Here is a 24,189-nt window from a genome sequence, read left to right as displayed (position 1 = left end):
AATGGGGGCGTGGCCACGGCGACTCCAGCCCAAGTCTTCTTCCTAGCTGGATCAGGTGACCGCGCTTCCGTCTTTGCCGCCTTCCTATTGGCTGAGGGTGCGGCCTTGGAGTAGACGCGTCACTGTCAGGCAGAGCAGTCTGCGGGAGAGAATCAGAGCACGGTCTCCGCATTCAGCTCACGCTCGTCTCTTCTAGCCGCCCGTAGCCACTATGCCTCTTGAGTTCGAGTTGTGCCCCGGCCGTAAGATTGGTGGCGACCAGCCATGCTTTATCATAGCCGAGATTGGGCAGAATCACCAGGGAGACCTGGAAATCGCCAAGAAGATGATCCGCATGGTTAAGGTAAGAAGATGGCACTGTGCTCTGTAATTGTAATGTGACATGGGGAAAGTGAATTGTCAGCTGTGCTCTTACTTCCTAGCTAGGGCTGTAGGGTGCCTGGACACATGTGGGCACTCCCTCTGCAGTATGTGCCCTCCACTGCCTGAATGAATGGGTGCCCTGCCATGTAGTGCCATCCTATTAGTGCAGATGCTGGCCAGTCTACACCAGAGACTATGGGGCCAGCAGTGTGCCCCCTCCCCTCTAAGCCATATGTGCCTATGGAATCTCGCCCTCTGTCTTCAAGGTAGCAAATTAAAATGTATTTCCAGTGTGGGTGTTAGGAGAGGTGGGAGTGGGATTGAAGAGATTGCTGCAAGATTTATAGCAAAGTGTAGGGGGTGATGCATCAGAAAGTAAATGCCTGGCTCTAATCTTTAGAATACGTCTGTGTTCAGACAATGCTGCAGTGTCTCCTAATAGTATGTTCAATATTTGGAGTGCTGGTAAAGGAAGAATCCATTTTTCACTGGTACAGATGTAGCAGATCAGATTGTCACTTAACACTTGTAGGTGTAGATTTTTCTATAAAAACAGTGCACATCGCAGAAATTGAAGATGATTTTCGAGATGCGCGTCCACCTCAAATTTCCTCTCCCCTTCGGCCCCTCCAGGTTCATGTGGCAGAAAGCCAAAGCTCTGCTTTCATGTGATGAGTGGCCAAGTGTCTGGAATCAGCTGGGCATGGGCAGAAAGATCGAGCAGGATGCTTATTGTTATAGTGATAACAATGGGGCAGGTTCAGGTTAGAATTTGTTTTGTGATTTCTGAGACACAATCCACTTCAAAATTCCTCCACGTGAACATTCCCTTAGCGTGGACTCTATAATGACCTACAGGTCAGCTAGTGGGGAACAAATGGCTTCTCTTTGTTTTAAAGGGAGCTTGTCAGTATGGAAACGCAGTACAGTCTGTTATGGAGTAGGAGGATCTTGGCAGATCGATGAAGTGTTGTGGGAAAAGTTCCTGTAGAACTTGTCACTTATTAATGTGAATCTATGTGCTTGGTAGTCCAGTGGGGGCGGTCTCGCTCAGTGACTACCTCCTGTGAGACATGGCTGTCAGTCACTGAGTAGATCTGCCCACTAGACTCTTCAGTCTAGAATCTGCCATTTATAAATGAATATTCGACAATATCTACAGAGCCATTTCTAAGAAAACTATGTATAAGTTGCGCTCCGCACCTCCTGCCTACATGCCTGGACTGCATTTTCAATGAAATGTGGGGATTTATGGGAATCCTATCAAATAAAGCAAGTTTACCTGCAGTAAAACAAGACAGTGCTAAAGTATACATATCCCATTCCTTAAAGTGTATTTCCAAGTGACTGTACTCTGTGCTTCAGCTGTCGTTTTGTATCTTCAGACTCAAGGAGCAGCTGTGATCTTTACCCCTGTCACTATCAGAAATACCAGTATGATAAGTCCTGTATATGTATTCCTGTCTTATATTTAGACAGCTTCAAACCTTTCAGGTAGAAGACATGCCAGTTTATCATGGTGACATATGCTGTTATATTTCTTGAGTTGGGCAGGACCAGGGATTGGTGAAGTACGACTTTACAGCGACTCGATAATGACAAATAAGAACATGGCACCGAGCTGATCCTGGTATAGCACCTTATGTATACAGGAGAACAATTAAATCAACAGGTGACTGCTCACCTGATTTGGTTGTGTGGAACATAACAACCAATAAACATGTCAACCAATGTGATGAAGGAGGCAGCTGCTAGTCACCATCACTGGGACGTCAGTACAGGTAGAAGAGATGGACCAGCCTCCAAGAGGCTCACCCAGATAGATGTAGACGGCAACTTTATTTACTACAACGCGTTGATGATGCATATTTTTGAATATGTATTCCATATATATGAGTATATACGCATTTTGTTGTACACAATGTTTATTGGGAAATATGTTTATTATGTTTTGGTTTTTTTGTAAAGATTAATATTGCACTTGAAAAAGGGCATTAAAGCCCGGACCGCGTCGTGATAAATAAAGTTGCCTTCTTCATCTATCTGGGTGAGCGCTAGTGTTTTTGCCTGTCCCCTTGGAGGCTGGTCCATGTCTTCTACCTTTACTACGACTCAGTCATCATTTGGTCAACCCCTTTTAGTGCTTCTGTCATACAATCTTTTTCACTTTGCAGCGACTATCTTTCATGGAAAAAACATAATGAAAACACAGAAACCTTTATAAAAAGCCACGAGTACTAAAACGTGCCGCTTGACATTTTGGGGAAAGGTTCAGTCAGGCAGTGTGCAATATAAATTAAGGCTGTAACTCACACAATAGCGTTTCACCCATGAAACTTGGACCGTGTGAGTGCCGAATTTCCCTGCCTGAACAGTGTGCAGGAAGCAGCACTCCTAGTAGCATAGATCACTATATGTTAGGAATGCCTTGCACATTGTTCAAGCTGAAAAATTCGGCACTCACATGGTCCAAGTTTCACGGGTGTAACTATATTGTGTGCATCTAAGCTAAGTTGTTGCCTTGACAGATGTCCAGTTTGATGCAGATTATATTTTAGAGGTTATTCTAAGAATGATCAATCTTAAAATAAAAAAAAACAAAACGTACACTAAGCGGCACATAACTTAATTCTGTTTGTCAATTGGAGAAATACAAAAACCTGCAGACTGTGATAAATGTGGACAAGCAGACCCATATAGATGGACTCTCACCTGGTGTGTGGTTTTATAGAATGACAACAACCAAAAAGAACATGTGGACCATTACACATCAGTGAAATAGACAGTAAAGAGGCCAAATTTAGACCAGCAGATCAATATAGAAGGACTCACAGATTATGGTTGTGTAAAGCCACTACAAACAAAAGACGTGTAGACCACTATGGGTTAGAGGTGATGGTAAGCTAGGTCGTGTCCATCCAACCCCAAAGTCCAGATGAGACGTTTGTAGACATTTCCTAAGTTTATTTAAAGGATGAGAAAAGACCAATGTTCACCATAGATGTCCGAACAAGTATTCTTTAATAAATTCCATAAACACTTCCCAGAAAAGCATAGTGTTTATGGAATCTATTAAAGAACACTAGCTCGGGCATTTGTGGTGAGTGTTTGTCATTGTTTCTTTATCCTCTGGTTAAACTTGTGAAATTTAATTCTAAGAATGAGGCATAAAAGCAAAAATCTCATTGATTTTGGCTATTAACCTAATGACATTACCTGTTATAGAGGTGATTCTACAATTTCCAAATATGACTGTTATTTAGCTTTGGGGCCCCATTTTCATGTGAACTACCAGTTATTCATATGTGGGGAAAGTGCTTGTGGTATGGCTTTCTTGTCTGGCTCTGGTCTCAACTGTACAATCCCGGGCAAATCGCGTGCACCCTCATTTGTATATGAACATGATGACGTGTGACTTGAAAATGGAGACTTATTTTGAAACTGCAAAATCACCTCTACAGAGTATTGGGATTAGATTAGGTTTTTTTTTTTTTTTTTTTTTTTTTTGTCTTATGGCTGACTTTATTCATTTGTGTTTGGCGGCCACAGACATCGGGTTGTCAGCAGGTCTAACCAAATTAAACTGGCACTTAACTTGCTACTGTCTGAGCTTGCTTCTCCTAGCATCCTTATGGAATAGGCTGAAAGCTTTCTCAAGTAGCCATGATTCTGCTTCATTGGCTGCAGCACTGTCCTGTAGAACCGTGGTCCCCAACCTTTTTTCCACCAGGGACCAGTTTCAGCAAGACAATTTTTCTATGGCCGGGATGGGGTGGGAAGGGGTGTGGTTGGGGGGTGGGGTTAAGCATGGGGGTGCAGATTAGAATCATGTACATATGAAAACACAAGAGAGTGCAAACAGACGGACACTGCGGGTTATGAAGATGGCTACTGATGGCGGACACTGCGGGTTATGAAGATGGCTACTGATGTCGGACACTGCAGTTTATGAAGATGGCTACTGATGACAGACCCTGTTATGAAGATGGATACTGATGACAGATATCACTCCTAATGCTGCTATTAACTTTACTACAGCCTCACTACAGCTACATTACACGTCACAGGGACAAGTGACGTGTAATGTAGTTGCCAAAAGTTTGGTAGGCGAGTGCGGGGTGGAGCCAAGACCTGCTGCATGTCCTGCATAGTACTAGAATACCGGACATACAGCGGGTCCCGGCTCAATACCGCACTTTGCTCACCTTATCCCGATGAGCAACAACCAAGCGTCAGTGTTGTCAGTGCAGCTGCTGACTCCTCGCCGCTGGTACGCCGACCGGTGCAACATGGCCTGGTACTGGTCCGCAGACTGGAGGTTGGGGACCCCTGCTGTAGAAGTAGTGCTTCCATCCCTAGCCCTTTTTTTTTTTTGCATAGTCTAAGCCAGTTACCTGTAACCCAGCAGTTAAAACAATATATAATAAAATGTAACATGTAAGTATATGGAGGTATTGTAATACGAAGTAATAAAAAGAAAATATTCCTCATCCAAAGCAGCAACACACCTTACGGCTCATTCTTCTGGGGGTTTGAAAGGAAAAATAGAATAAGAGTGCGGAAACACAACTTTTTTTTTTTTTTTGTTACGGTTTTGCACCAAAGCCAAGAATGACCACAAGTGGAAAGGGAAATATATAGAAATCTCTTACATTTCTATCTTTTGCTCAATCCACTACTAGCTTTGACTCAAAAAAAAAAAAAAAAAAAAAAAAAAATCGCAACAAAAAAATCTGCATTTCCGCAATGTGGGACTTTAGTCTTAGAGTTTTGGGGGTTTTTTTTGGCTTAGTGCCGCGACTGTCTATAACATTAGTATGGATGTAAATAGACGACTTAAAAACTCATTGAAATTAATTGGAGTTTAAACATAAGTTTTTAAGTTGTTTTTTTGTTGTTGTTGTTGTTGTGACGGAGCACAGATGGGAACATAAGTAAATGTATCCACCCCTGTCCAGTTTGGAGACAGCAGGGCAGTACTTAGTAAATACCTTCTATTATATTTACTGTTCAGTCATATTGACTCTTCATGAAAGAAATGTGATTTATGAAGTGTTCTTATTACAAATATTAATGACTAAAGAAAATCCAGTCTGTATTGCCTGCTGTATACAGAAGGATTATAACCAAGCTGTACTGTGATGCAAGTGGGCTGCCTCGTATCACTGCTGCTCAGCAAACACTCTGAATAAGCGGCTATGTTATTTTGCCAATTTTTTTTTTTTTTTTTTGGCCTGTAGCCTTCCAAAGTAAGGATGTCCTGTTGTGTTATGAAACCATCTGTAATTAATTTTATGCAGACGCTCAGAATCCTGCTCACTGAGTGGGTGTAGTACAGTCAGCATGCAAATATATGATCTAATGAAGTGGCTATAGAGAAGGTTCTATGAGGGCAAAACATGTTATTTAATATGACAAACGGTTTGGGAATGGCCATTTTAATATGCATACTAATCTATGGTCACAGGTACAGTCCAGGAATAGCGGAATTTTAGACTGCTAGTTCACACGGCGCAAAATAGTCAGAATTTTGACTGGAATCCGCGTCAAAATCCTGCTAAAAAAACCGCCTCACATTGAAATCAGTAAGAGCCGGTCATTTCCTTTTTCCACAAGCGGTTTGTTCTTGCTCGCGGAAAAAAGAAGTGAGCTGCCCTTTCTTCAGGCGGATTCCACGGCTGATCCAGCCGCGGATGTCTGCCTTGTGACACCATCTGGTGGACTAGGCCCATTTATTTGGGCCTTATCCGGAGTGGCAGGGTCGGACTGGCCTGCCGGAGCACCGGGGGATCCCCCGGTGGGCCCCAGGCCCCGACTATATTTTTGATCGTTTTGTTTAAGAAATCGTATAGGCAGGGGCCCGATCTGCATGATCAAGGGCCGATCGGGATGGTTAGGGGACCGATCGGGGCCCTGACATTGCAAATCGGGCCCCTGCCCAGGAGGACGTTTAGCCTGGTGTCCTGTCGGTCGCCTACCTACGCAGAGCTGCCGGATACATGGGGGCGGGAGAACGTCTGTAGTTGGGCCCGCCCCCATGTATCCTGGAAACGAATTGGCCAATCCAGCCGCAGCTCTTTTTCTGATGCGTCAGAGCAGAGCGCGGCGGCTGGATTGAAGAAGCGGAGGCCAGACCTGCAGACAGTGACAAGGTAAGTGGGAATTTTACAATTAAAAAAACCCTGCTTTTATTGTCCCCTATTTTGCCCCCCAAATCTTTCAAATACTACAACTCCCAGCAGCTCCAGATGCCCTGGAGCTGCTGGGAGTTGTAGTCCACCCACTCCATAAGTAATGTCTCACTGTATTGTTATGCTGGAGCCCTAGAAAAGGTCACCAGCATAACAATAGAGTGGGACATTACCTATGGGGTGGGTGGACTACAACTCCCAGCAGCTCCAGGGCATCTGGAGCTGCTGGGAGTTGTAGTGCACCCACCCTATAGATAATGTTCCACTCTATTGTTATGCTTGTGCCCTTTTCTAGGGCTCCAGCATAACAATTTCCAAGTTGCAGAAACCACTCAGGACTTATGCCTGTCACTTTGAAAATGGCTGACACCTGGCGGACTTCATTATGTTAATGAGGTCTGCCACTGTCTGTGTGTAACCGCCATTTTGACAGCCCACCTCTCCGTCATTCTGGTCCCATGGTGGACCTGTATGACGGAGAGCTTGCCGCTGTTGTGAACCTAGCATTAGGCTATGGCTACACTATAACTTCTGTCATGCAACCAAAGATGTGTCGCCCTGTGATTCTTTCCCTTATGTTAGTGAATGGAGTCACATTGCAACCTGAGAGACCCAATGCGACTTCATTTACTAATGTGAAAGAGTCCCAAAGTGACACTGGTTGCATGACGGAAGTAGTAGTGTAGCCATAGCCTTATGCTACGTTCACAACAGCGGCAATCTCTCCGTCATACAGGTTTTTTTTTTTTTATCTTTCAGGTTATGATGGATTGCTTGGATTACATCGGATTCGTTGGACTCCATCGATGATCATCGTTTTTGTTTTTTTATAATAAAATAGTCAACGAGGGTTGTCTGAGGGCGTTTTTATTTCAGTAAAAAAAAATTCTCTCATGTCTCTTGATTTTTTTTTTTTTTTTAAATACTTTCTTACCCCCTTAGTAATGGCGACTGTCTGATAGACAGCATCCATTACTAAGGTGTGGCTTAGTGTTAGCTGGTGAATAGTCTAGCACTAACCCTCCAATTATTACCCCGGTACCCAACACCATCAGGGGTGCCGGGAAGAGCTGGGTATCGTCCAATACCCAGCTGTCTAAAGAGACTGCTGGGGATTGGGGTGGTCGCAGGCTGGTATTATAAGGCTGGGAAGGGCCAAAAACCATGGCTCTTGCCACCCTTGTAATGTCAGGCTGCTGCTGCTTGTTATATCTGGCTGGTTATGAAAAATTGGGGGGCCCTATGTCATTTTTTTTTCTTATTATGAAGCAACATAGAATCCCCCCAATATTTCTGAGCCAGACAGATATAACAAGCAGTATCCTGACATTACAAGGGTGGAAATGGCATGGTTTTCGGCCCTTTCCAGCCTTATAATACCAGCCTGTTGTTTTCGGCCTTTTCCAGCCTAAGGGTCAGCGCACACTGAGTTTTTTGGTGCTCATTTTGAGTTCTATTGGGAGGCTTTTTTTGGAGGCTGATTTTGAGGCGGATTTAGCGTCAAAATAAGCATTGACCCTAATAATTCCAGCCTGCGACTGCCCCAATCCTCATCAGTCTCTATTAAACAGCCGGGTATTGGATGATAACCAATTCTTCTCAGCGTTATGTAGCGGGGTAATAATTGGAGGGTTAGTGCTAAAATAGTCACCACTAATGCTAAGTCACACCTTAGTAATGGATGCCGTCTACCAGTCACCATTATTAAGGCGTAAGAAAGTATTTATAAAAACTCAAGACGTGAAAGAAATTTGTTTTTATTGAAATAGACAAATCGTTGACCATTTTATTAAAGAATTTAAAAAAAAATAAAACAAAAATGATGATCATCGATGGAATCCAACATAATCCAATGGATCATCGTAACCTGAAAGAGAAAAAAACACAGCATAAGGGGCCATTCACATGGAGTAACGCCTCACGTGTATCAGAGGCGTACACGCCGGCGTTACGGCAGGGCTGCTGAGCACTTCCCATTCACTTCAATGGGAGCACTCATAACGCCGCCGTAACGGCGGTGCTACGAGCGCTCCCATTGAAGTGAATGGGAAGTGCTCGGCACGTACGCCTCTGATACACATGAGGCGTTACTCCATGTGAATGACCCCTTATAAAGAAAAATTATACTCATGTTACGTGCTCACCCGTTCGAACTCCTGCACCATTCTCTTGCTGCATTGTACAGTGCAGGAGGCCTGTCTGCTTATGAGTACCTGCTCCTGGTCTCTTGTCATTGTGTTGTTATTGTTAGGGTGCATTCACACAGAGGAAAATACTGTTGAATTTGGTGTGGAATCTGCATTAGATTCAGCGCTAAAAAAAGCCTCCCATTGACTTCAATGGGTTGCTTTGCAGAAAAAGGAACCCATTGAAGTCAATGGGAGGCTTTTTTTTCAGCGCTGAATCTGTCACAGATTCCACACCAAATTCAGCCATTTTCCACCGTGTGAATGCACCCTAAGGGGTGTTTGCATTGTGTTTGAAAGCTTATCTGCCAATCAAGCCTGAGACGGGTTCTGGGCTTCCTTAAATGTTTGCTGGATATTGTCTCTGACTTTGCTTTGTCCTTGCTCTTGTTTTGTATTTACTGATCTCTGCTTCTTGGATTATTGACTACTCTTTTGGATTGTGATTTGGTACTGTTTTGCCTCTCTGGTTTGACCTCGGTTTGCTGAGGTTTGCTCGGTTTGCTTCCCTACTGCCTAGGGGAGTTGAGGCAAGTAGAAATTGGCTTCTATTCTGGTGCAGAATTCTGTCACATCTGAATGAGCTATGAAGGGACGCATAAGCTATAGATGAGTCCCTGTGTGATTGTTACTCCTGTCAATATTCACCATGATATTCACCATGCATACCCATATATAAAATAAAATATTTTTTTCTATTCAAAGACAGTAAACCAAGGCGCAGCTAAAAGTGATCAATTTAGTACAAATGACAATACAGTTCTGTTTTGCACACTGTATTGTGTGTGAAAATGCACTTTAAACGTGCATAATGGCAAAAACTGGACGGGCAATATTTAATATGGCAGTAGGGTGGGCCCCTGGAAATAATCCCACTGGTGGGCCCTAGGCACCCCAGTCCGACCCTGCGGAGCGGAATACCGCGACGGGATGCCAGAATGCAAAATTTGCATGTCTAATGTTTACACGGAGGTAATGGTCGCGGTCTTTTTTCAGTGGTGATTTAGGTGCAAGTAGATTTGGGCATCCTCTCTACATGGACTGACATTCTCTGTGATAATGCAGCTGCAGTGCACATTATAGTGGAGGAACAGAGCAACTGACTCCTTCAGGGCTCGTTCGCATCTGCTCCCGGTCTCCGTTCATGCAGGTTTCCGTTTCCTGCACAAAACAGGGGCAGGATACGGAAACCTGCAGGACTCTTTCTCACCCATTCATTTGAATGGGTGAGAAAGCTGTCCGGCCGTGAGCGGTGGTGAGCATTTTAGGCTCTCTGTCGCAAAATCTTTTTTTTTTAATCTGGACACAGTCGGACATGCAGTACTCTGTGTCCGGATTTAAAAAAACGGTTTCGCGGCGGAGAGCATAAAAATCTTCTTGCATGCAGAAGACGGAAACCACAGAACGGAGACCCTAACGCAGGTGTGAACCTAGCGTCAGACGACATGCACACATAAGTGCTTGTTGCAGATTTTCTATAATGGTCTGTATTTGTGACATGCAGATTTTGAGGGAAATGGGTGAAATCTTCCTATAACAAAAAAAAATGCGGATTTTAAAATTGGCTCCAGTGGATTAACCCTCTGGATGTTTTGAGCAACAATGATAATGGCTTTTGGGGGCAAGATATTGCAGTACATCGCACTGAGGATCAAAGATCCCAGGTTTATGACCATCCTGGGAACAAAGGGGAAAAAGTAAAGAGGAAAAAAAACAACAACCCACTGTTACATTTAACCCTTTCATGCCTCAGCCAATCTTTCTTTTTGCATTTCCGTTTTTTCCCCCTCTCCTCATTCCAAGAGCCATTATTTTTTTTTAACTTTTCAGTTCAGTCACAATTGCTTATTTGTGAAACAAATTGTACTTTGCAAAAATCTCAGAATGAGGTGGAATTGGAAATAGAGCGCATATGTGCCAATTTCTTTTGGGTTTCATTTTTACGGCATTCATTATGTGGGTGAAATGACATGTTACCTGTATTCTGCCAGTACTATTGCAGCAATACCAAACTTATATAGTATTTGTCATTTTTAATGGTTTTATGCCTTTTAAAAAAAAATAAATAAATTTTGTAAAATTTGGAAAACAGCAAAAAAAAATAAAAAATTGTGCCATATTTATGGTTTTTATTTGTACCTTTTTGGGGAACCACTGATGGTTTGCCTCCAATAAAAAATGGAATATAAAGAGATCAAAGTGTTGAGAAAGAGAAGGGGGATTGGGGGATTGGGGGGGAAGCCATTTTGATTCTTGTTCCCAAGAAAATTTTCTCATACTATACATCGCAATAGTAATATATTTCAGTGTATAGGAAAATCCATTCACTTCTATTACATGCTGCCATAGAACTGATGTAATAACAAGCCTGGGAGCTTTCCATAGGCTCCCTAATGTCATGGCAGTGGCTGACTATCTGGTGCACGGCGAGTGCCGTGGTCACTTTTTATCTGTGACATTTAAAGTGTTAACGCCGGGTGATGATTGTGTTATACAGCCAACATTTGCCGAGTATGGACAGGGCTCAGCTCCTGAGCCCTCCGTTACACTCCATCGCACTTAGTCCCGTATCTTTATGATTTTACTTGAAAGGGTTAAACACAACCTAAAAATAAACAAACATGTAAGGTATCCTCATGTGTGCATAAGTCCCCACTATCCCAAAATATTATTTATTCCATACAGTGAGTGCTGTGTTGGAAAAAGGGGAGGGGAATTAAAATTTTGGAAGGAAATTTTAAAAGTCGCTGAGCATTACCATATAAACTACCCGTCATCCTTAAAGGGTTAAAAAGGTTTTCCAAACTAAAATATTGATTAGGTGACTCCCAACTCCCCCACACCTCTGCATTTAGATGTTTCATTACTTACCAAGCACAGCACTGTACATTGTAGCAGCTGTGCTTGCTAATGCATCTCAGCCCCCCACACTTGAATGGGACTTACACTGGGTTCACACCAGCGTCCGGTCTCCGTTCTCAGGTTTACTGAAGCCTATCAGACCGTGTCTGGCCGTGAGCACCGGTGAGCGTTTTGTGCTGTCCGCGGCGAAACTGTTTTTTTTTTAAACCGGACATCCAGTCCTGCATGTCCGACTTTGTGTCCGGTTAAAAAAAAACAAAAAAAAAAAACCTGTTTCGCCGTGGACAGCACAAAACGCTAACAGGCGCTCACAGCCGGAGACTTTTCAAACCCATTCATTTGAATGCGTTTGAAAAATGCCTGAAGGTTTCCATCTCCTGTCCAGTTTCGGGCAGGAAATGGAAACCTGAGACCCCGGTCGCAGATGTGAACGAGCCCTAAGCTGCAAACAGGCAATGTGACCGATAAATGAAACACCCCATGGCCAGTGAAGCCTAAGTTGGGGTCAGTGCTTTGAGTAGCTGATCTTTGAAGGTACCTTATGTTGGGCTTTTCCAGTCTAATGTTGATGAGATGACCTATCCTGAGGATGTGTAGCCAGTTTTAGACTATCGTATCGCCAAGCTGCAGTGCTGTCCTGTAATGGAGCAAAGCTAAAAAGCAACCAAAACATAAGAAAACACAATCTAGCCCATGGAGTAGTATATTGGATTTAATTTTTAAAGCTTTTCTTTGAATTCTGTGTCGTTTTGTACCACGGTTATCTCCCAAATGTTCATCCATCTTGGATCTACATAATTACATTGGTTTAGGTGTCTTATAGTAACTTATCAGTTTCTTACCCATCTGTATTGAATGCTTATTTGTACTTACAGGAGTGTGGTGCCGACTGTGCCAAATTCCAGAAGAGTGAGCTAGAACACAAATTTAATAAGAAAGCCTTAGAACGACCATATACCTCACCACATTCTTGGGGAAAGACATACGGGGAACACAAGCGCCATCTGGAGTTCAGTCATGATCAGTATCGGGAGCTGCAGAAGTATGCAAAGGAAATAGGAATTTACTTCACAGCCTCCGGAATGGATGAGGTAAGACTAGGCCCAATGGGCGCACATCTCTATTATACTCACAGAAGGTCTTGAAACAACTGTATCGCATCATATATACTTCTGGGGAATGAATTGTGCAGTGTTCAGAAGTTTCTCTTAGCTGGTTCTGTTTGGATAAAGTCGATCATATGAATAGTTTATGGGCTCCACCTGTGTGTTTATCCGAGGGGGGGCAAATAAACACAATGGGAGATTTTTATTTTTTTTTCCGTTCATTTTACTCAAGTTTGCTGTACAATTTATAAGCACAACTTTTTTTTTTTTTTTTTTTTTTTTGTACACAGTTAAATTTACCCCATAAATTGCTACTCTTTACTCATTTTTCACCACTCTCAAAAGTTTGATATTTTTTAAGATCACTTGTGCCAGAAAATTGAAGCATGTAATGGCTAACATGTACACCAGCTGGTGTGATGCATTCACTTATTACCGGGCATGCACCTTCTTAGTAATTGTGGTACATCTGACACCAGCAGGGAATGGATTAAGAACCCAGGCAACAAAGGACAGTCTCCAGAAATCTTCAGTCCTTAGGGGGGTACTTGCATCCTGTGCTTTATTTGGTGCATCATAGTGTATGCTTCCCCCTATCATTTACCATTATGGTGATCTGCTGATGCAAATAATGGATTTACTACATAAATTCTTTAAAGGCTACCTAGATCAGCTTTCCATAGAATCTAGATAGACCATTAGATCTGCATGTGGGGTTTAAGCTGACCATACACATTACATGATGGTCGAACAAGCATTTGGTGGTCTGCTATCCCTTGTGATCCTCCCATACATGTGCACCCTCAGCTCACCTGCCTGACACCTCTGACTGTGGAGTATCCATTAAATGACATACTGTTATCAAGCAGTCTGATCCCTCTGTCCCCCAACATCTACATGACAGAGAGCCCTCACCACTCTGCTTCTCCAGCATCCTCTGAGTGCTAGAAAACCCTGTGTAAGCAATACTATTGTTTTGAGTTCATATTTAATTTCTATTGTAGTATTGGAAGAATGCACTTTAAAGCAGGTTTGATCCTTTTTTTTTTTTTTTTTCCCCTCTAATATTGTACCTGTAGATGGCGGTAGAGTTTCTACACGAACTTGATGTTCCATTCTTTAAAGTAGGATCAGGAGACACTAATAATCTACCGTACATAAAAAAAACTGCCCAGAAAGGTAGGTGAATTTCTTGATCTTTATTGTACACTCACCGGCCACTTTATTAGGTACACCTGTCCAACTGCTCGTTAACACTTAATTTCTAATCAGCCAATCACATGGCGGCAACTCAGTGCATTTAGGCATGTAGACATGGTGAAGACAATCTCCTGCAGTTCAAACCGAGCATCAGTATGGGGAAGAAAGGTGATTTGAGTGCCTTTGAACGTGGCATGGTTGTTGGTGCCAGAAGGGCTGGTCTGAGTATTTCAGAAACTGCTGATCTACTGGGATTTTCACGCACGACCATCTCTAGGGTTTACAGAGAATGGTCCGAAAAAGAAAAAACATCCAGTGAGTGGCAGTTCTGTGGGCGGAAATGTGTTGTTGATGCCAGAGGTCAGAGGAGAATGGCCAGACTGGTTCGAGCTGATAGAAAGGCAACAGTGACTCAAATAGCCACCCGTTACAACCAAGGTAGCCAGAAGAGCATCTCTGAACGCACAGTACGTCGAACTTTGAGGCAGATGGGCTACAGCAGCAGAAGACCACACCGGGTGCCACTCCTTTCAGCTAAGAACAGGAAACTGAGGCTACAATTTGCACAAACTCATCGAAATTGGACAATTGAAGATTGGAAAAACGTTGCCTGGTCTGATGAGTCTCGATTTCTGCTGTGACATTTGGATGGTAGGGTCAGAATTTGGCGTCAACAACATGAAAGCATGGATCCATCCTGCCTTGTATCAACGGTTCAGGCTGGTGGTGGTGGTGTCATGGTGTGGGGAATATTTTCTTGGCACTCTTTGGGCCCCTTGGTACCAATTGAGCATCGTTGCAACGCCAAAGCCTACCTGAGTATTGTTGCTGACCATGTCCATCCCTTTATGACCACAATGTACCCAACATCTGATGGCTACTTTCAGCAGGATAATGCGCCATGTCATAAAGCTGGAATCATCTCAGACTGGTTTCTTGAACATGACAATGAGTTCACTGTATTCCAATGGCCTCCACAGTCACCAGATCTCAATCCAATAGAGCATCTTTGGGATGTGGTGGAACGGGAGATTCGCATCATGGATGTGCAGCCGACAAATCTGCGGCAACTGTGTGATGCCATCATGTCAATATGGACCAAAATCTCTGAGGAATGCTTCCAGCACCTTGTTGAATCTATGCCACGAAGAATTGAGGCAGTTCTGAAGGCAAAAGGGGGTCCAACCCGTTACTAGCATGGTGTACCTAATAAAGTGGCCGGTGAGTGTATACCATTAACTATTCCTTTTTGAAAGAAAAGAATAAATGTAATAAGATTGTATCATTTGAAAGCTGAGATGAATTATTGTATCCTTTTGCAAAATGTATAAATCTCTCTGGATTCTATAGTATAACTTGGAATAAGTTATCAACTGTAACTATTCTGCATCCTACAATCTATCTTCCTTTCACGTTCTAATGCCAGCAACCCAATGTGGCAAATTTGCCGTGTAATACTTGAGCTAGGTTCACACTAAATCCCTAAAACTAAAAATCCCTTTCCACTTAAAAAGTCTGCTGGGTTTCCACCAGAAATCGTCAGGGTGAAAAGTCTTGCAGGACTTCTCTCTCCGCATATTTTAATTATTAGACGCATAAACGTAGACTAGATAATCTAAAAATGTGCCAGATTTATCACAACAGCTTATGCTGGGTAATACATTTGGCGCACCTGTAGACTGCACCAGACTAGTTAATAACTATAAGTTGCCTTATTTTTTTGCCAATATATTCCAACCATTTTGCAGACACTGGCTCAACATAAGTCATAGCCCATGCTGGATATGGTAAAAATAATTGTGTAAAGCACACAACAGGGTTTAGTTGCACATTGCATCAAAATTTTGGCACTCTTTGGTTAATCTCCACTAGTGATCATTAGTTTCCTTTTTAATCTTCAATGGTTCTTCTACAGTAGAAGTTGGGGGGGGGGGGGATGGGTAGTGCTTTTTCATGGTCATTTTAGAAATCATACTTATCCCTGGGGCTGCGGTGTCCTCTGTGTGGTCCAGCCCGTATCCCTTCCGTTGAAGTGTCCAATGAAGTAAGTCAGCGGCATCAGGAATCAGTCAGGCATTAGTCACCAGGGAAAGGGGAATATTTATTTCCCCTCCCCCCAGCCTATTTAAAACCATAAAATGATTTATTTATTGCCTGGAAAGCAAAGATGGGGCCATGTATAGTATACGAGCCTGTAATCCAATCCCAGGGAAAGTGTGTTCAAAATTTCAGGTTAAATCTTTAGTTGACTGAATAAAGTGTGTTGTGTGGTGTTTTTTTTTTTTTTTTTTTTTTATATTGGAGTTTAGCTTTTGTACAATTTTGAGTGAAAATTGTTTCTTTGTAGGCCGACCAATGGTGATATCAAGCGGTATGCAGTCAATGGAGACCATGCGCCGTGTTTACGAAATTGTAAAACCATTAAATTCAAACTTCTGCTTTCTTCAATGCACAAGTGCATACCCCCTTCTTCCAGAAGATGTCAATCTACGTGTAATACAGGTAAACCTCATTTGTATGTAGTTCTCAGGAAAGCCAGATGTAAAACTTTCAAGAACATATGGATTATAGAGATATGTGCAGAGTTTAATTTATTTGTGCGATAGTAAACTGTATAAAATTGTTACTGCAATGCTGGACAGTCTAAAAATTATTTCATACTTCATAGTGGCTGATCCTGAATGGTTTCACTCATCTTAACACTGCCTGATCTTGATTTAGGCTCTATTTAAGGGTGCGTTCACACGATGTAGTGTGATCTGGCACGTATACGGCGTGTCAGAGTTTGAGCGCTCAAAAAGATCCCATTGATTTCAATGGAAGTTACGAGCGTATACGCTGCGTTATTTTGCACCCGTAATTTTGCGGCCGCAAAATAACGCGGCGTATACACTCGTAACTCCCATTGAAATCGATGGGATCTTTTTGAGCGCTCAAACTCTGACACGTCGTATACGTACCAGATCACGTTAGATCGTGTGAACGCACCCCCTAAATGTAAGTGGATGGTTGGGTGTGTTTTGATTATTTATAAAAAAAAAAAAAAAAAAAAAAAAAAAAAATCTGAATGCTTCTGAAATCTGCATCACAATTGAGAAGCACATCTTGACATCAAAGTTAGGCTAAGGCCCCACAAGACATCTAGGAAAAAGTCACAGCAACGTATCGCGGTTCTTCCCGCAGCGCTTTAGACACAAAGTTCAGAGGTTTCGTCTGTGGACTTTGTTTTAATTATACCTATGGGAAAACTGCCAGCGTTTCTGTAGGTATAATTGACATGTTGGTGATTTCCAAAACTGCACTGGATTTGAAAATCACAGCGTGTCCACAGCGCGGCTTTTACCGCAAAGTAGGCATGGGATTTGGTAGAATCAAATCCACTTTGCCCTGACTGTAAAACGCTGCAATTTTATTTTATTTTTCCTACAGAAGGCAAAAAAAACCTAAAGGCTTTGTTCAGGATATACAGTTCTGTGCAAGGAGGCCGTTGGAAAGTGTAATTTAAAAAAAATAATCACTTTTATGTCCTGTTATGGCAAAACCCAGTGTTGAATCAATCAACCATACCTGTAATAATTCACATAAGTGCATGCTGAGTTTTGCAGTAATTTGACATTTTTATGTGTGTGTTTGCTTTTCAAGTTACAAGGAAACTTATTATAGACCTAATGTTTCTGTTTTTCAATTGTTTTGTGTTTTATTTCAGGAATTTAAGTCTGCTTTTCCAGACATCCCAATTGGTTATTCTGGCCATGAAACTGGTATTGCCATTACTGTTGCAGCTGTAGCAATGGGTGCCAAAGTGGTTGAGCGCCATGTAACCCTAGACAAGACTTGGAAAGGAACCGACCATCAGGCTTCTCTTGAACCAAATGAAGTAGCTGAGCTAGTCAGATCTATAAGATTAGTAGAGGGTGCAATGGGATCACCAGTGAAACGTCTTCTGCCTTGTGAAATGGCTTGCCTCAATAAGGTAGGTTCACTTGTCTCATGGTTTTTATATATAACTAGAGGGAGGACCAGGCTTCGCACGGGTATATTACATTTTATGTTTGTGTAGTGGCCCCATAAGAAATGTCCAATTTTGCACTGGTGTATTTTGTATGTGGTTTGTGTGTATGTCCATAAGCGTCATGTGATTATGTGTATCTCATTTTGGATATCAGTGAAAAACCTGTGATCAGTTGTTATGGATACCTGGAGTAAAGCTGTATCTAATCCTTCCCCGTGTAGTACTGTGTTTAGATGCAAGTATCTAATCCTTGTTGGTGTGGTACTGTGTGCAGATGTACATATCTAATCCTCCGGCGTGTGGTACTGTGTGCAGATGTGTGTATCTAATCCTCCCCCGTGTGGCATTGTGTGAAGAGGCACGTATCTAATCCTCCGGTAAGTGATACTGTGTGCAGACGTGCATATCTAATCTTATGGCATGTGGTACTATGTGCAGACGCGCGTATCTAATCCTCTGGCGTGTGGTACTGTGTGCAGACAGGTGTATCTAATCCTCTGGCATGAGGTACTGTGTGCAGATGTGCGTATCTAATCTTCCCCCGTGTGGTACTGTGTGCTGAGACGCGTATCTAATTATCTGGCATGTGGTACTGTGTGCAGAGGCATGTATATAATCCTCCAAAGTGTGTTACTGTGTTCAGACGCACGTATCTAATACTCCCCTGTGTGGTATTGTGTGAAGAGGCGTGTATCTAATCCTACAGCATGTGGTACTGTATGCAGACGCGTGTATCTAATCCTATGGCGTGTACAACTGTGTGAAGATGTGCGTATCTAATCGTCTGGCATGTGGAACTGTAAGCAGACGCGCGTATATAATCCTACGGCATGTGGTACTGTGTGCAGACTGCTTATCTAATCCTCTGGTGTGTGGAACTGTGTGCAGATGCGCGTATCTAATCCTCCCCTGTGTGGAACTGTGTGTAGACGCGCGTATCTAATCCTACAGCATGTGGTACTGTGTGCAGATGCGTGTATCTAATCCTCTGGCGTGTGGTACTGTGTGCTGAGACGCATATCTAATTCTCTGGCTTGTGGTACTGTGTGCAGAGGCATTTATCTAGTTCTCCAAAGTGTGGTACTTTGTGCAGACACATATCTAATCCTCCCCTGTGTGGTATTCTGTGAAGAGGCACATATCTAATCCTGTGGCATGTGGTACTGTGTGCAGACGTGCGTATCTAATCCTCCCCGTGTGGTACTGTGTGCTTAGACGCATATCTAATCCTCTGGCGTGTGGTACTGTGTGCAGACACACATATCTAATCCTCCCCTGTGTGGTATTGTGCGAAGAGGCCCGTATCTAATCCTCTGGCGTGTGGAACTGTATCCGTATCTAATTCTATGGCATGTATTACCGTGTGCAGACGCGCCTATCTAATCCTACGGCGTGTGGAACTGTGTGTAGACGCGCGTATCTAATCCCCTGACGTGTGGTACTGTGTGCAGATGCGCATATCTAATTCTCCCCTGTGTGGTACTATGTGCTTAGACGCATATCTAATCCTCTGGCGTGTGGTACTGTGTGCAGACACACATATCTAATCCTCCCCTGTGTGGTATTGTGCGAAGAGGCCCGTATCTAATCCTCTGGCGTGTGGAACTGTATCCGTATCTAATTCTATGGCATGTATTACCGTGTGCAGACGCTCCTATCTAATCCTACGGCGTGTGGAACTGTGTGTAGACGCGCGTATCTAATCCCCTGACGTGTGGTACTGTGTGCAGATGCGCATATCTAATTCTCCCCTGTGTGGTACTATGTGCTGAGACGCGTATCTAATTCTCTGGCTTGTGGTACTGTGTTCAGAGGCATGTATCTAATACTCCAAAGTGTGGTACTGTGTGCAGACACACGTATCTAATCCTCCCCTGTGTGGACTTGTGTGAAGAGGCGCGTATCTAATCCTACGGCATGTGATACTGTGTGTAAATGCACCTATCTAATCCTACGGCATGTGATACTGTGTGCAGATGTGCATATCTTATGCTCTGGTGTGTGGAACTGTGTGCAGATGTGTGTATCCAATCCTTTGGCATGTGGTACTGTGTGCAGACGCATGTATCCAATCCCCCGGCGTGTGGTACTTTGTGCAGACGCGTGTATCTAATCCTTCGGCATGTGGAACTGTGTGCAGAAGCGCCTATTTAATCCTCTGGTCTGTGTGCTGATCTCTGTATCTAATCCTCTGATGCGTGTATCTCAGTTTGGATATCAGTGTTGGGTTGTGTATGTGGAGTGACCGTGTGTATTGCAGTTGGAATATGAGTGAAAGACTTGCAGGTTTGTATTGGCTAAGGGGGGGGGGGGCATTGTTTTTGGAATGCTGTGTCTCAGCAACGGTACGTCCGAGCGAGTTGGAGTCTCGTCTTAAACCTTCCCGGGTACCTGCAGTATCTCTGTACCAAATTTGGTGAAGATCGGTCCAGTCGTTTGGTTTGATATTCCTGTATGTAAAGATATCCAAAACTCCAACCCTTTTCAGAAGACCTTTTCTTTTTCTTTTTTTCTTTTTTTTTTTTTTTTTATTAATGTACATTGTGAACCCACATAGAGCTCACCATGTACATTTTTTCCCTATCAGTATGTCTTTGGAATATGGGATGGAAATCCATGCAAACACGGGGAGAACATACAAACTCCTTGCAGATGTTTTTTTGCCCTTGACTCCAGCGCTGCAAGGCTGCAGTGCTAACCACTGAGCCACTGTGTGGCCCTTAGAAGACATTCTCCACACCGCCCGCACCAGAAGATGCAGTCTTGTCTAACCATTTTAAGACATATATGGTGAAACCTCTTTATGTCAAATCAAATTTGTAAAGTAGGAAAACTAGGAATTATGCATTATTTGCTATTTTCTAGAGTCCACCATTGTAACCATATGTAACATGTCTGTCATGTCAGGAATTGGCCTGTTCATGCATAAGCTGCTGTCCCTGTAGCGTCATAGAGGGCATCCATATGTTTACACTTCTAATGCTATAGTAGGAAAAATTACATTAGTGTATTGGGTTTTCAGTTTTGAAGTAGCAGTTTAGGGGAAAATGTCATTCATTACAGAAGAACATTGAGCTTCACAAAACCTAGGTTTCCCTAAGACCTCATAGGATATCATCTAAACAAAGTCCAGGGGCAAACTTATCCGGACAAAAGGGATAAACATTGATTTTGGATGTGATATGGGTAATACATTTAAGGTATAAAACGTTAGGATATGATTAAACAATTCATTATAATCCTGTATTGGATGGAGAGGGTTGTTGTGTGGCTGATTTGTATGAAGTCACTGTAATTGATCTACGGAATGAGTGAGACGACGTGTAAGCTCTAAAGCATTTCCTTCTCCTCCCTGTAATGTCATTTCTGGGACATTTCTCATCCCGTCAGCCCTTCTTTACTTTACAGCCCTCATTAAATTCTATTAGGTTTTTGCAAATGTAACCCTAAAGTAGGTGGAACAACACACATCCAAACTATGTGTATGGAGGTGTGAAGTGTAAACACTTTATTCGAGAAAAATTGGGCAAACTCTTTCATTTTGTGGGACCATTAGACTCTGTGTGTAGGGACTGCCGAAATCTTAACTGACAGATGACCAGGGGAAAAAAATGGGCATGTTGAATTTTTCCTGTCCTATGTTTATTTTCTTTGGACAAATAAATGTTGATGGTGTATGGGAACATTTTGGATGCCCTGCAACACACAGCCACTCCATCTGCAGCAGAAGGCACCAGGCTGAAGGCAGTAAATCTCAGGAATTAAAACGTAACTTTTAATGTTAAAATGAGACTCAAATAAATAAAAAAAATGGCCTGGACACACACAATAAATCTGTGATGCACTTATAAAGTAAACTGTGTTTATTAATCCACAAGGAGGGGTTTGTATATGACATTTCTTTATGTATAGAGAGTACATTTGCATTCCTATAATATCATGGGAATATAGCAGTTGTATCTACCCTATAATGGTGCAGTTACATATCCAGGCAGTTATACAACGTAATGGATGTAAATGTTTTTATATATAAATATAGCTGCCCCATGTATGACACAATCTAGGTGGTCTGCATCACCTTTTTAATTGGAACAAGTGGTCCTGTTCCAAACAGGAATGCATCCAGTTATACGAGTTGGCTGAATACATCAGTTGTGCTTCTGATATAGATCACTACATGTCCACCATACATATAGATCAGTAAAAATTATAAGTGTTCTCTCTTCTACAGTGTAATTGAAATGACCCATACAGCATAATGAATCTATTCTATGTCTAATGCGGAGCACTGTTTGCAACATCTACTATGAATTTAGGATGTATGGGACAGGGATGCATCAAGAATGAGCTCCTTAATACTTTTAACAGACTGATGCTTAATCGGTTTAATCGGTTTATGTACTTCATACATCTAACATTCGATTTGTGTAACTCGTATACTTACCTTCTGGCGGGGTTTATGTTGTCATATTTCCCTGGCAATTAATCCTGCCCATGTAGTGATGTCACTCACTTCATCCAATCAGAGCCGTGGGTGTCACTTGCTGTGCTGCCCAAGTCTGCCCTCATCAATCTTACTGGTGCCCAACTAGTTTGTGATGTGGATTGGCGTGAACAATGGGCTTGCGCCATGTCACCACATGGGGCGTGTATGGAGGTGTGGCTTGGCCTTTATATACCTGGTTCTGTTCAGTAGACAGAAGGTATACACTCTCATACACCAAGTACCAGCGCCTACCTTCTATAGTTTTTAATGCATATCTGCTCGTTCCACCTGCTTGTGGACCATCTATTTAGGGGCTCTAGGCTGGCTATCATTCTGACACATTGTAGTAAGGGGTAACACCATTCTGGGGGTATATTTAATAGCACCAATATAGTTACTGAGCTACAGCTGAGAGTAGCCTCGCTGCAACTAAGCTACCATTAGGGGGTTTCTTGTCTCAAATGAGATAAGATCTAGGAACCAGGTTTTGATAAGGAACATCACGTATGGATTCTGCATTAAATGAATGTCATACACCTAAACCCCTTCTGGTAGATTATTACACCTAGTTTACTGTTAGCGCATTAGTTGTATTGTTTGTCTGATCATTTTTTTTATTTTTTGTATTGGAACATCATTTAACATTGAGATATTAAGTTATTAAGTTACACTTTAATTTCTAGGATTCACTCCCTTCAGTGAATAACTTATAATTTGAGTAATCCTACAGTGACGAGAAGGCACCAGGGAGAAAGAAGGAAAATGGGCTGTAGTGGTGAAGGTGTGTTTTTACTGTAGGCTTTGTCACCTGCTTGAATGAATTCTTTGTCTTTTTCAGCTTGGTAAATCCGTAGTAGCGAAAACCAAAATCCCTGCAGGTACTGTGATAACCCTCAACATGCTGGCAGTGAAGGTGGCTGACCCATGTGGCTTCCCTCCGGAGGAGATCTTTGACCTTGAAGGCAAAACCGTTAAGAGAGACATAGAGGAAGATGAATCTGTCACAGAAGAGGCAATAGAGAATTACAACACAAGAACGAAGTGTTAATACAATGTCAGGCCTGACCATTATCCAACAGTTTTGCTCCAATCACCTTTTACCTTACCAATACATGTTCTATGTAGAAGTCAATTGCACAGGGTTTTGGATCCTTTTTGTAACAAACTATTCAGTGGCATGTCAGATCAAGTTGCTGTACAAGATTTGTCAAGTCTAAATGGGTGAAAGTGCTGTTGCTTGTAAGGCTGTGACAACGCATGGCAATCACTATGTTTTGTAAGCAGATCTTGAAATTTGCAAATCACAGCATTTTGTGATTCTTATGATTTGATATTTACATTGAAAAAAATGTATTAAAAAAAATCGGTTAGACTTTGCTATGGACCTTTGCTTCCTAGAAACTGATTTCACTGCCCTGTATTGTTATGGCTAGCATTAGACTACTGTCATCTCTTCTGTATGTAATGGTTGCATATTGCACATAGAGCATGGGTCAGACAAATATCTTTCAATAAACCTCAACTTGCATTTAAATTGAACCACGATCTTTATTACAGCATGTTTTCTGGAATATTGGTTAGTTATGTTGCTATAGATTTTCTTCCTGGCATGTTTTACATTCAATGTATCATCACCTCAAGCCACAACCCTTGGTTTTATTACAATGGAGTCCTAATGCACGGTTTACCATCCTGGGCAAATGTTATGTGAAATGCAATTTCTGAATTTTTCAAAAAGACTGAGATTTTGCCGAATGCTGTGTAGTTGTTCACATTGCTCACT

The 24,189-nt window shown here is 42.4% G+C and overlaps 1 protein-coding gene across 1 annotated transcript; it reads left to right on the top strand.

Moving 5' to 3' along the window:
- The first annotated feature begins 120 nt into the window (after window positions 1-120).
- Window positions 121-23,940, top strand: NANS (N-acetylneuraminate synthase). Its single transcript, XM_075280460.1, has 6 exons — window positions 121-343; window positions 12,478-12,693; window positions 13,788-13,887; window positions 16,256-16,410; window positions 17,615-17,881; window positions 23,245-23,940. The coding sequence occupies exons 1-6, from the start codon at window positions 212-214 to the stop codon at window positions 23,452-23,454; spliced, it is 1,080 nt and encodes a 359-aa protein (XP_075136561.1). The 5' UTR covers window positions 121-211; the 3' UTR covers window positions 23,455-23,940.
- Window positions 23,941-24,189: the final 249 nt, after the last annotated feature.

This window comes from Leptodactylus fuscus, chromosome 1 (assembly GCF_031893055.1).
Source record: "Leptodactylus fuscus isolate aLepFus1 chromosome 1, aLepFus1.hap2, whole genome shotgun sequence".
NCBI lineage: Eukaryota > Metazoa > Chordata > Amphibia > Anura > Leptodactylidae > Leptodactylus > Leptodactylus fuscus.
This window is presented reverse-complemented; position numbering and strand designations above follow the sequence as displayed.

What these genes read in the sequence shown, in the direction of transcription:
- NANS (XM_075280460.1), top strand. Translation starts at nt 212, where the DNA reads ATGCCTCTTGAGTTCGAGTTGTGCCCCGGCCGTAAGATTGGTGGCGAC. An exon ending in AGATGATCCGCATGGTTAAG is followed by an intron (nt 344 to 12,477) that starts GTAAGAAGATGG and finishes TTGTACTTACAG; the next exon opens with GAGTGTGGTGCCGACTGTGC. An exon ending in AAAAAAAACTGCCCAGAAAG is followed by an intron (nt 13,888 to 16,255) that starts GTAGGTGAATTT and finishes GTTTCTTTGTAG; the next exon opens with GCCGACCAATGGTGATATCA.